Raw genomic sequence first — 13,586 nt, 5'->3', positions numbered from 1 at the left:
AGACTGATCACTAGGACTCACCTTAAGACTGATCACTAGGACTCACCTTAGACTGATCACTAGGACTCACCTTAGACTGATCACTAGGACTCACCCGAGACTGATCACTAGGACTCACCTTAAGACTGATCACTAGGACTCACCCTAGACTGATCACTAGGACTCACCCTAGACTGATCACTAGGACTCACCTAAGACTGATCACTAGGACTCACCTTAAGACTGATCACTAGGACTCACCTTAAGACTTATCACTAGGACTCACCTTAAGACTGATCACTAGGACTCACCTTAGACTTATACTTGTCCCGCTCCTTCAGGTACACATAGTTCTCACACGTGTCATAGTTGAGACTCTGTCAAAACAACAACAATCATATTAGATATCTAAATTAAAACAGCCTCATGATCTACCCTACATATAAAATAAGTATCCTTTATTGCTCTCTAGTTTACATTATGAACTAGTAAATACTGTAAACGTGGAAAATTACACACACAGGTAATTTATGCTTATTAAGCGGAGCTGGATCTTCTGCATAAATTTTCCCCCTCGCATATGGTTTCGTTGATTGTGTTAGGAACGACAACTCTGGTAGATATTGGTACTAATTAACGTACATTGTGCAGTAATGTTATAAAATAAAAACCTGTGTGGCACCATAACAGTCATTTCAACCCTACTTGGTAGTAGTCTCTATTTAAACATTGTACACAGAGTTCATACTGTTAGCTTAATCAAAGACCACTTATTATTTCATTTATACATAACTTCACACAATAAAAGAGTTAACCTGTTTATTACTTGAGTTAAGACACAGATATGTATGTGCAAGCATGAAATACTTTAATATTGAGAGAACACACTGTTCTGTCAATAATAAACATACAATATTCATCAGTTTAATATTAAACATTAGAATTTGTGGAAATTGTGATGCTGTCTCCCTACATTGGTTATTCAACTAGGGATGTACTGCCTGTTTCCGTTTATCAATACACTCCAATGACCTTAAGAGATTGGGGGTAAAATTCCCCAAGAATTTAAAGCCAAAATGGAACAGTTATGTTAGTCGACATAAGAGTGAGAGCCCCCAAATTCTATATGCTTTATAGAAACTGTATGTGTGTAAGTCAAGGGTATTGATATTCCATATTAATTAAAGCCAATGAAATCTGCATATGACTTAATCAATATCACGTTCACAACTGAGCACCATGAATGTTGCCCTTACATGTTAACCTTCAAATCTGTTTCCGAGGGTAAAAATTACATCTAGCAATAGACATGTACCAGTATAACAGGATGTATATCCTTGAATCGTGACAAGAAATATTGACTTCACACAAAATATTCAGGGACTTTCTAATAGTAATTACAGATCAATGCTAAATTCAAAACAGCAATGAAAGAACAATTAAACGAAAAAAGAATCCATTTAGCCGACATCTTCAATGGTCTTCTTTATTACCAGTTATAATTTGATTGATGTCATCATTTGAACAGTAATAAAGAAAAATTGAGGAACAATTAGTGTCCAATAATTCATGATCTTATCAATATTACACAAGTAGTCTAGGTAAAAGGAAGGTTCTCGTTTTCCGAAATTGGATTATTCAATATAAATGCAAAGCAGAGTTGAATCAAGAAATTCTGAAAGAGGGTTCAATCTTCTGAATGGAAGACTTTAACAAAAATATTTATAGAAAGCACTTCATGCGATAAAATGCTACTGGAACCAATGCTTTTGGTGACTAAAACCTATATCACACTGTTGTCAATGTCTGAAAAGTTAGTCAAATCAGAGGCAATGCAATCTGCAGTGATCTTCGCTTGCAACTGACTTGATGATCTAATTCCGGTAATGTCTATGAGAAGTCTAAGATAGGCAAAGACGTTTTACAAGTTATGGCCTTGAAGCCCATGGGTCCCTGAAACTAAAAAGACAAGATATAGACAGGATGATTCCATTATATTTAGCCTTTCTTAATATCTTTGGCTTGGCCAAAACAAACATTTTGGGTATGATGAAAGGGACCCCTTCTAGACCTTCTACTGGAAAGCAACAATATAGAAGTATTAGAATGTTAAAATAATTTGAACTGGTATCAAGATCCTGAGACATTTCACGGCAAATGGCAACTTAAAAGCACCACATTCATAAGATAATGGCCATCAAAACACCATTACAGCAAACAGAAGGCAAAATGAATGCATAGCACCTGATTGTATGGTATGACCCATAACCATACAATGATGCATTGTGGTTGTCAGTCACAAGCAGTGCCGTCTGCTATCACCAATCATGGTATATAGCTGTGGCACTCTGATTTTATTAGGTGTTGTGTTACACTTTCAATCTCTATTTATCTGAAAATTGCAGATCTTGTGGACGCATGATACTGGAAAGTGGATTGATGGAATCACTTCCCCAAACGACCGTTACAGCTTTTATCCCTACCATAAATGTCCCCACAATTTTTATCCCTACCATAAATCTCATTCTTTTTTCGGTGAAATAAATCAATTTTACTTTCTAGAAAGATTAAACTAAGAAGATATATATGCATATAAGTTTAAATAGCTTGTTTAAAATGACATCAAGAAATTAAAGCCACTATTTAGAAAATGACTTAAAGTTAACTATAAATTTCTACTGAAATATGTAATTTACTGTAATTGAAGCTCTAGGGATCATGGTGTAATGCAGACACTTACCTCCCATTTTGAGACAAGCCTCTTCCTGAAACGTGGTGACTCAATACCATACTGTTTTAATTTCTTCTGTATATCCTGGAAAAATCAGTGAGAGTTAGTAAACAATCAATAATTCAGAGATTTCTGTCTGAATACCAAGTATGGCCTTATCACTGGTAATATACGGTAACTTGGGGTGACTTAATACCAAGCATGACCTTATCACTGGTAATATACAGTAACAAGGGGTGACTTAATACCAAGCATGACCTTATCACTGGTAATATACAGTAACTAGGGGTGACTTAATACCAAGCATGACCTTATCACTGGTAATATACAGTAACTAGGGGTGATTTAATACCAAGCATGACCTTATCACTGGTAATATACAGTAACTAGGGGTGATTTAATACCAAGTATGACCTTATCACTAGTAATATACAGTAACTAGGGGTGATTTAATACCAAGTATGACATTATCACAAGTAATATACAGTAACTAGGGGTGACTTAATACCAAGTATGACCTTATCACTGGTAATATACAGTAACTAGGGGTGACTTAATACCAAGTATGACCTTATCACTGGTAATATACAGTAACTAGGGGTGACTTAATACCAAGTATGGCCTTATCACTGGTAATATACAGTAACTAGGGGTGACTTAATACCAAGCATGACCTTATCACTGGTAATATACAGTAACTAGGGGTGACTTAATACCAAGTATGACCTTATCACTGGTAATATACAGTAACTAGGGGTGACTTAATACCAAGTATGGCCTTATCACTGGTAATATACAGTAACTAGGGGTGACTTAATACCAAGTATGGCCTTATCACTGGTAATATACAGTAACTAGGGGTGACTTAATACCAAGTATGGCCTTATCACTGGTAATATACAGTAACTAGGGGTGACTTAATACCAAGTATGGCCTTATCACTGGTAATATACAGTAACTAGGGGTGACTTAATACCAAGTATGGCATGGCATTATCACTGGTAATATACAGTAAGTAGGTGACTTAATACCAAGCATGACCTTATCACTGGTAATATACAGTAACAAGGGGTGACTTAATACCATGTATGGCCTTATCACTGGTAATATACAGTAACTAGGGGTGACTTAATACCAAGTATGACCTTATCACTGGTAATATACAGTAACTAGGGGTGACTTAATACCAAGTATGGCCTTATCACTGGTAATATACAGTAACTAGGGGTGACTTAATACCAAGTATGGCCTTATCACTGGTAATATACAGTAACTAGGGGTGACTTAATACCAAGTATGACCTTATCACTGGTAATATACAGTAACTAGGGGTGACTTAATACCAAGTATGGCCTTATCACTGGTAATATACAGTAACTAGGGGTGACTTAATACCAAGTATGGCCTTATCACTGGTAATATACAGTAACTAGGGGTGACTTAATACCAAGTATGGCCTTATCACTGGTAATATACAGTAACTAGGGGTGACTTAATACCAAGTATGGCCTTATCACTGGTAATATACAGTAACTAGGGGTGACTTAATACCAAGTATGACCTTATCACTGGTAATATACAGTAACAAGGGGTGACTTAATACCAAGTATGGCCTTATCACTGGTAATATACAGTAACTAGGGGTGACTTAATACCAAGTATGACCTTATCACTGGTAATATACAGTAACTAGGGGTGACTTAATACCAAGTATGGCCTTATCACTGGTAATATACAGTAACTAGGGGTGACTTAATACCAAGTATGGCCTTATCACTGGTAATATACAGTAACTAGGGGTGACTTAATACCAAGTATGGCCTTATCACTGGTAATATACAGTAACTAGGGGTGACTTAATACCAAGTATGGCCTTATCACTGGTAATATACAGTAACTAGGGGTGACTTAATACCAAGTATGGCATTATCACTGGTAATTTACAGTAACTAAGGGTGACTTAATACCAAGTATGGCCTTATCACTGGTAATATACAGTAACTAGGGGTGACTTAATACCAAGTATGACCTTATCACTGGTAATATACAGTAACTAGGGGTGACTTAATACCAAGTATGGCCTTATCACTGGTAATATACAGTAACTAGGGGTGACTTAATACCAAGTATGGCCTTATCACTGGTAATATACAGTAACTAGGGGTGACTTAATACCAAGTATGGCCTTATCACTGGTAATATACAGTAACTAGGGGTGACTTAATACCAAGTATGGCCTTATCACTGGTAATATACAGTAACTAGGGGTGACTTAATACCAAGTATGGCATTATCACTGGTAATTTACAGTAACTAAGGGTGACTTAATACCAAGTATGGCCTTATCACTGGTAATATACAGTAACTAGGGGTGACTTAATACCAAGTATGACCTTATCACTGGTAATATACAGTAACTAGGGGTGACTTAATACCAAGTATGGCCTTATCACTGGTAATATACAGTAACTAGGGGTGACTTAATACCAAGTATGGCCTTATCACTGGTAATATACAGTAACTAGGGGTGACTTAATACCAAGTATGGCCTTATCACTGGTAATATACAGTAACTAGGGGTGACTTAATACCAAGTATGGCCTTATCACTGGTAATATACAGTAACTAGGGGTGACTTAATACCAAGTATGCCATGGCCTTATCACTGGTAATATACAGTAACTAGGGGTGACTTAATACCAAGTATGCCATGGCATTATCACTGGTAATATACAGTAAGTAGGTGACTTAATACCAAGCATGACCTTATCACTGGTAATATACAGTAACAAGGGGTGACTTAATACCATGTATGGCCTTATCACTGGTAATATACAGTAACTAGGGGTGACTTAATACCAAGTATGGCCTTATCACTGGTAATATACAGTAACTAGGGGTGACTTAATACCAAGTATGGCCTTATCACTGGTAATATACAGTAACTAGGGGTGACTTAATACCAAGTATGGCCTTATCACTGGTAATATACAGTAACTAGGGGTGACTTAATACCAAGTATGGCCTTATCACTGGTAATATACAGTAACTAGGGGTGACTTAATACCAAGTATGGCCTTATCACTGGTAATATACAGTAACTAGGGGTGACTTAATACCAAGTATGGCATTATCACTGGTAATTTACAGTAACTAAGGGTGACTTAATACCAAGTATGGCCTTATCACTGGTAATATACAGTAACTAGGTGACTCAATACCAAGTATGGCCTTATCACTGGTAATATACAGTAACTAGGGGTGACTTAATACCAAGTATGGCCTTATCACTGGTAATATACAGTAACTAGGTGACTCAATACCAAGTATGCCCTTATCACTGCATGGTAATATACAGGAAGTAGGTGACTTAATACCAAGTATGGCCTTATCACTGGTAATATACAGTAACTAGGTGACTCAATACCAAGTATGACCTTATCACTGCATGGTAATATACAGGAAGTAGGTGACTTAATACCAAGTATGGCCTTATCACTGGTAATATACAGTAAGTAGGTGATTCAATACCAAGTATGGCCTTATCACTGGTAATATACAGTAATTAGGGGTTACTTAATACCAAGTATGGCCTTATCACTGGTAATATACAGTAACTAGGTGACTCAATACCAAGTATGGCCTTATCACTGGTAATATACAATAACTAGGGGTTACTAAATACCATGTATGACCTTATCACTGGTAATATACAGTGACCATGTTTCAGGTATTGACTAAATGAAATTGAAAGTTTAGGTGTCATTCAGATCAAATACATCAAACACATAGGTGATTCAGTCATAAATATCAAGGAATACACTTTCCTATTCGTTCCTTTTATGATATCAATTATAGGCCTAATTATTATTATGATATGCAACATGCCATGATCTCCTATACACATTCAATTGCTAGCATTTCTCATAACACACTTAAAATGCAGGTTCAATAATTCTACAAATTTTATCGTTCTAAATAACTTCCAATTCTACCAAAGATCAAAGGGTTTCTCCTGTACACATGGAATCCTGTAGTTCCCCGTCTAACCAAATCAATATTCCTTATCTTGAAACACACTTAAAATAGATTTTAATGCTTGTTTTATTGCTGGTTGAATTTCATAATACACTACGTTTTATACCACTCCAACTGCTTTGTAGTTCTATAACATCTACAACAAGAAACGTTAAGTGTCTTATACCTTCTACAGGACTAATTACTGGGTATTAACCAACACAACACTTATTTACTGAATGAAATATATTTGTATAAGTTGCCCCTTATGTATGTGCTGGCTATACATGTATATCCTGTTTTATATAAGAACCACACTCTGTATATCGTGTCATGCAAGGAGACCATTATGATGCCAGTTTTCGGCTCCAATTAAGACTAGAGACTGGCCACCACTGACTGAGCAGTCCCCAGAGTCTCCCACTCACTCACCAGGTCTGCACGACTTATCATGACTGGAGCCCTTATATTAGTACAGTTGTGGGACCGCACAACGCACCAAAAATAGCGTGCGCACACCGTGCATACATCGTTCACACACCGTCCGCACATCGTCCACACATGGTGCGCACAACTGTGCGATTTAGCAATCGTTCGCCCCATTGTGCGATTCTCTCCGCACAACTGTGCGATTTGGTATCATTTGAAGATCAAAATTATGGAATGTCAAAAATACGGAAAGCTTGTATACGATAATGTACACTGTGTCTATATCTGTAATTTCTCATCACAATAATCAAGATTATACAATTTCACAATGCGTGTTACACAGTATTACAGCGACCGTGAGGCTGTCAAGAATGGGTTTGGCTCCAAGGTAACAGAACAGGTAAATAACAATTTTATGAGTGTCCGGAGTTTTACCTGACCAGTGCCTGACACACAGAGCTGATTCGCAATACCGGACCGTAATGAATAGTATTTGCATTCGTTTGCCTATGGCTCCCCTTCACCTGGATTTTCACACCCCCGGCCTTACCCGACGAGTTACGTAAGTGCCCCAGGCGGGTAGAAAACTACGGTCCAGGTACATGTACAGAGTGGTTATGTTTACCTGTATACGGGATTGTGTTGTTATTTTACATGTGACGATGAAGTTTTTTTAAAAACACAGAAAACACAATTTCTAAATATAAGCATGTATAGACAGAAAGATAATTATATAAGTTTATAGATGTTGCTAGAATATAGAAACATACGTAAACATCAAGTTTATATGTTTAAACACAAAACCGTATAAATTGTTAAGGCATTTCTCAATTTACACCAACCACAATTGTTATCGCACAACGTCCATCCATCGTGTGCACATATGTGCGCAAGCAATGATCGTCCAGCTTTTTACGGTTCGCCCATCGTGCACACAGCGTTCACACACCGTGCACACAGCGTGCGCACACCGCACATCGTGTAACGTTGTGCGATCCCACAACTGTACCTACATCAGCCTAATTCAGCCTAACAATAGCACCTACACACTGTTGTTTTCACCTATAGTGACCTCATGAAATTGACCCTTCATCGACCCAGCATAACCCCACAACTACCTTTTGATTATGCATATTTTTTTTTATCTTACTTGACAGTCAACATGAGTTTTGTCCACTATGTAAACATTGTTACCAGGGTCTCCATGTGAGACAGGACCAGCCCTAGGCCTGTAAATAGCCCAGATCAGGGCTTGCATGCGAGGCAAGACCAGCCTGTACATAGCCAAGATCAGGGCCTCCATGTGAGACAGGACCAGCCCTGTAAATAGCCCAGATCAAGGCCTCCATGTGAGACAGGACCAGACCTGTAAATTGCCCAGATCAAGGCCTCCATGTGAGACAGGAACAGCCCTGTAAATAGCCCAGAGCAGGGCCTCCATGTGAGACAGGACCAGCCCTGTAAATAGCCCAGATCAAGGCCTCCATGTGAGACAAGACCAGCCCTGTAAATAGCCCAGATCAGGGCCTCCATATGAGACAGGACCAGCCCTGTAAATAGCCCAGATCAGGGCCTCCGTGTGAGACAAGACCAGCCCTATAAATAGCCCAGATCAGGGCCTCCACCTGAGACAATGTATGGGCATCCAAAGTATGACTTAGTGGAATCCTTAACCCTCCACAATTTACTCAATCAGGACCTATATACTAAATAATGTAATATGTAACAGTCACCATAGTAGGCAATGACTGAAGGCAACCTACTATAGATACAGGCATCCCTATAGGAAATAAACTAGATCAGGGCCTTAACACTGGAAACACAGGACAAAGACAATCAAGTACATCACTGCCCATTTTCGAATCTTCCGCAATTATTCAGGAACAATCAACAAATTCACAGATTTATGAGAAAACATAACAGAATACCTAATGACTTCATTAATCTTCCGCTCATAATATGAGGTTTAAAAACAAAAACAGCGAAATGTGACTATATTTTACATTTAAATCATTGGTGGTGAATAATAAGCCAGACATGCTATAATATTACAGGAAGACTTTGTATGACTGTACAATAATACAAAGGACTGAAACCAGGCCCAAAGTTTTAAGTATGTTTATTTAAATGTCAAAGTCTGATCGATAAAGATGTGTTGGCCAGACCACTACATGAGCACTGCAACACTTTTTGTCGCCAGCGGTATTGGCTATATGACAATTCTGAAGTAAAATACCAGTAATGGTACCCGGGGGGGTCAGGCTAGCCCTGTCTAAAATAGGGAAAAATACTCCTAGTCAGTAGTGGTTTAATATGTAAATTGAAAATATTCAGAATTTGCAAATGGTACTTATACATTGGAAGTAAATAGCCAGCTGGCAATGACTTTAGGTGTATCCTTCAGTTATACCACTGTAATTCTACGTAGGAAAGATACTTGGAGCCAAATGGGTAAACTCCCCCTTTTTGTCTAAAAGTAAAATGCAAAAGACCAGAGTTATATAATTCTGTAAAATTCAAATCTAGTTTAATTAAAAACAGATACAAATGTTCACTTTACTAGCAACTTTACTGCCGCAATTCACGAACAGGTCAGATAAAGTTTGTGTCAAGGGACCTGACCCTGAGCAGTAACCAAAGCATCTGTTAGACTTCAACCGGCAATAGGACATATTAGGTAAGGTATAAACTCCTTGAGAAGGAGGTCATAGCACGTTTTAAACCACAATGCAAGCCTTGGGGGCTGTGACCATGTGATGTCCTTGACTACTTAAGGTTTTTCATGTATTGACCGTGACACTATAAGACTTTGGATGGTTTGAGGTTGGATGTCTGTAGAACAAGATGTAATATAGATTATATTTATAATGGAATATTTTAAAGTTTTTGGCAATCCTTAAAATGTCTGTTACATTAACGAGTATCAACACTGAACTTTGACAACAGTAGAGCAATGATGATGTTTTTTCAGCTTAGAAGTGACCAACCCTGATTTTGGAAAACAGTGAGGTTGTAATACGGTTATATAAGCTGTAATATGTTACCCTACCCTGGACATGGAAAACACTGAACTGAGGATGACAGTGGTTGAGTTACCTACCCTAAACTGTGGTGGCATCAGATAAGTTACCGGCCCTGAACTTGAATGACAGTAGATGTTGAGTTAAGAACCCTAACTTTGGATGACAGTAGATGAGTTACTTACCCTGAACATTGATGACAGTAGATGTTGAGTTAAGAACCCTTACTTTGGATGACAGTGGATGAGTTACCTACCCTGAACATTGATGACAGTAGATGTTTAGTTAAGAACCCTAACTTTGGATGACAGTGGATGAGTTACCTACCCTGAACATTTATGACAGTAGATGTTGAGTTAAGAACCCTAACTTTGGAAGACAGTGGATGAGTTACCTACCCTGAACTTTGATGACAGTAGATGTTGAGTTAAGAACCCTAAATTTGGATGACAGTGGATGAGTTACCTACCCTTAACATTGATGACAGTAGATGTTGAGTTAATAACCCTAACTTTGGAAAACAGTGGATGAGTTACCTACCCTGAACTTGGGTGGCAGTAAATAAGTAACCTGCCCTGAACTTTGATGACAGTAGATGTTGCGTTAAGAACCCTAACTTTGGATGACAGTGGATGATTTACCTACCCTGAACATTGATGACAGTAGATGTTGAGGTAAGAACCCTAACTTTGGAAGACAGTGGATGAGTTACCTCCCCTGAACATTGATGACAGTAGATGTTTAGTTAAGAAACCTAACTTTGGATGACAGTGGATGAGTTTCCTACCCTGAACATTGATGACAGTAGATGTTGAGGTAAGAACCCTAACTTTGGAAGACAGTGGATGAGTTACCTACCCTGAACATTTATGACAGTAGATGTTGAGTTAAGAACCATTACTTTGGATGACAGTGGATGAGTTACCTGCCCTGAACATTGATGACAGTAGATGTTTAGTTAAGACCCCTAACTTTGGATGACAGTGGATGAGTTACCTCCCCTGAACATTGATGACAGTAGATGTTGAGGTAAGAACCCTAACTTTGGAAGACAGTGAATGAGTTACCTACCCCGAACTTTGATGACAGTAGATGAGTTACCTACCCTGAACATTGATGGCAGTAGATGTTGAGTTAAGAACCCTAACTTTGGATGGCAGTGGATGAGTTACCTACCCTGAACATTTATGACAGTAGATGTTGAGTTAAGAACCATTACTTTGGATGACAGTGGATGAGTTACCTCCCCTGAACATTGATGACAGTAGATGTTTAGTTAAGAACCCTAACTTTGGATGACAGTGGATGAGTTACCTACCCTGAACTTGGATGACAGTAAAGCTGTGATGCTGTTTTGCGTAAGAGTGTCGGTATTCTCATCACTGTCTGCTATCTCAAACTGGGCTGGCCTGGACGGGGTTGGGTTGGACCGTTGCTGCTCCTCCTGTTCTGCATCAGAGACCGGCGTGACTGTAAACTGAAAAACACAAGGAAAGTCAACATCATTGCCAACCTTAAGTCGTACGACAATCAAAAGTTTCTTCAATTTAAGCCTGATAACAAACTAGTTCCGGAAATGGGTTATAGCAAACATACACAGTACAATTTACATCAGGCTGTGCCTTGGAGTTGTATAAGGGATATAAGTAATCTATAATTGATTTAAGGAGGCTTCAATAAATACAGTAGCATGATATCATATTGTTGCATCGAAAAATGCTGATCATTAAAATTTGTTTAAAAAGTGTTACTTGTATTTGTTTATTTTTGAATCCATGTTTTCCGACAAAAGCATAATAGAATGATGGAAATGCTAAAGTGTTTTGTAACTATGACAATTAAATCTGTAGTTGATTATCATGGCAGTGTCGCAGATCTCACCCTATTATCTGGTGCACTGTGAGAGATTAGTCAAGATTATCACATCACAGAGCATTCATTGAGTACTTTTGTCTCCATTATCACAATCAGTGCACCAATCAAATCTCATCAGTTTCTGTTCAGTATGGTATGGACTTTACAAAACCACCAGAACACGTACTACTTGGTTTTTGCTTTAATCCTGTGGACTGTCCAGTTTTACTGAGATATAAAATAGTTCTTTACCGTGAGATAATCAATAATTCCTTAAGAATGAACCAATTTTTTGGGGCTAAACTATAGACCATACTACAACGTTGTTATATGTAACAGTTATATTTTTGACTGGATTTTTCACTTTCAAACTGGTTTGAAAATCATTTCATCATGGTAGATTATGAGCTTGAAAGATTAAGTAACAAACCTTTGGAAAAGTTTCGTTGATTTTTTTTATTATTTTTTATTTTTAAAGAAATTATTTTTAATTTCTTTGTATAACAGATATTATATTGAACACTTTTGTATTGCTGGTAAATGTTTCATTAAAGGTGTAAAAGGAGTTGTTTCTACTTGTGAAACCCATACAAATGTTAAATGATCTTGGACTGTTTTGATCTTGAACTTTTGAATGGTGAGAAGCATGACAAGTAAACACACAAACAAAACCATATACATCTACTAATTACTATGTAAACATGATAAGCAATATTCATGGGTTTAGGGACCTTTCTTCCCCAAAAATCCTTAATCTATGTATACATACAACTCCAGTTTCCACTTTCATAGGGAACTGTTGGGGAAAATTGGTGTCTAGTTGTGGTCATTTTCAGTGTCAGTTTTCACAGCTTCAATCAGCAATAAAAAGGGATGTCTTGGTTACTTCATATACAATGTATATACAAACTGAATGGTGTATAGTCAGGTGGTTAATACTGTGAAGTACTGGTGAAGCCAATGAATGATTGAACACAGTTGTTGGGTGTTGAACAGGAGACTAGCTCGGGCAATACTTGTGAATCTCGACAGCCACTGTAGCTATACTCAGCTGCAAATTAAAGCCAATTAGATGAAGAATAGGACCAATCTTTACAAGTGATCATAGCTGGATAGATGTATAGATTTTGGTGATCCAAACCCCTGACTGAGGCGTGGGCAGGGTGATCTCTACACCTGACTGAGGCGTGGGCAGGGTGATCTCTACACCTGACTGAGGCGTGGGCAGGGTGATCTCTACACCTGACTGAGGCGTGGGCAGGGTGATCTCTACACCTGACTGAGGCGTGGGCAGGGTGATCTCTACACCTGACTGAGGCGTGGGCAGGGTGATCTCTACACCTGACTGAGGCGTGGGCAGGGTGATCTCTACACCTGACTGAGGCGTGGGCAGGGTGATCTCTACACCTGACTGAGGCGTGGGCAGGGTGATCTCTACACCTGACTGAGGCGTGGGCAGGGTGATCTCTACACCTGACTGAGGCGTGGGCAGGGTGATCTCTACACCTGACTGAGGCGTGGGCAGGGTGATCTCTACACCTGACTGAGGCGTGGGC

General features: G+C 38.5%; 1 protein-coding gene across 1 annotated transcript in view; it reads right to left on the bottom strand.

Moving 5' to 3' along the window:
* Positions 1-13,586, bottom strand: part of LOC110441924 (H(+)/Cl(-) exchange transporter 7-like) — a gene marked incomplete at its 5' end in the record, with an annotated part of 75,485 nt that overhangs the window by 61,063 nt on the left and 836 nt on the right. Inside the window, 4 exons of the mRNA XM_021485233.1 lie at positions 291-356; positions 2,720-2,794; positions 11,495-11,729; positions 13,179-13,573. Coding sequence (XP_021340908.1) covers positions 291-356; positions 2,720-2,794; positions 11,495-11,729; positions 13,179-13,573 — 771 coding nt within the window. The remainder of the gene's footprint in view (positions 1-290; positions 357-2,719; positions 2,795-11,494; positions 11,730-13,178; positions 13,574-13,586) is intronic.

The sequence above is a fragment of the Mizuhopecten yessoensis genome, unplaced genomic scaffold (assembly GCF_002113885.1).
Source record: "Mizuhopecten yessoensis strain PY_sf001 unplaced genomic scaffold, ASM211388v2 scaffold716169, whole genome shotgun sequence".
Classification (NCBI taxonomy): Eukaryota; Metazoa; Mollusca; class Bivalvia; order Pectinida; family Pectinidae; genus Mizuhopecten; species Mizuhopecten yessoensis.
This window is presented reverse-complemented; position numbering and strand designations above follow the sequence as displayed.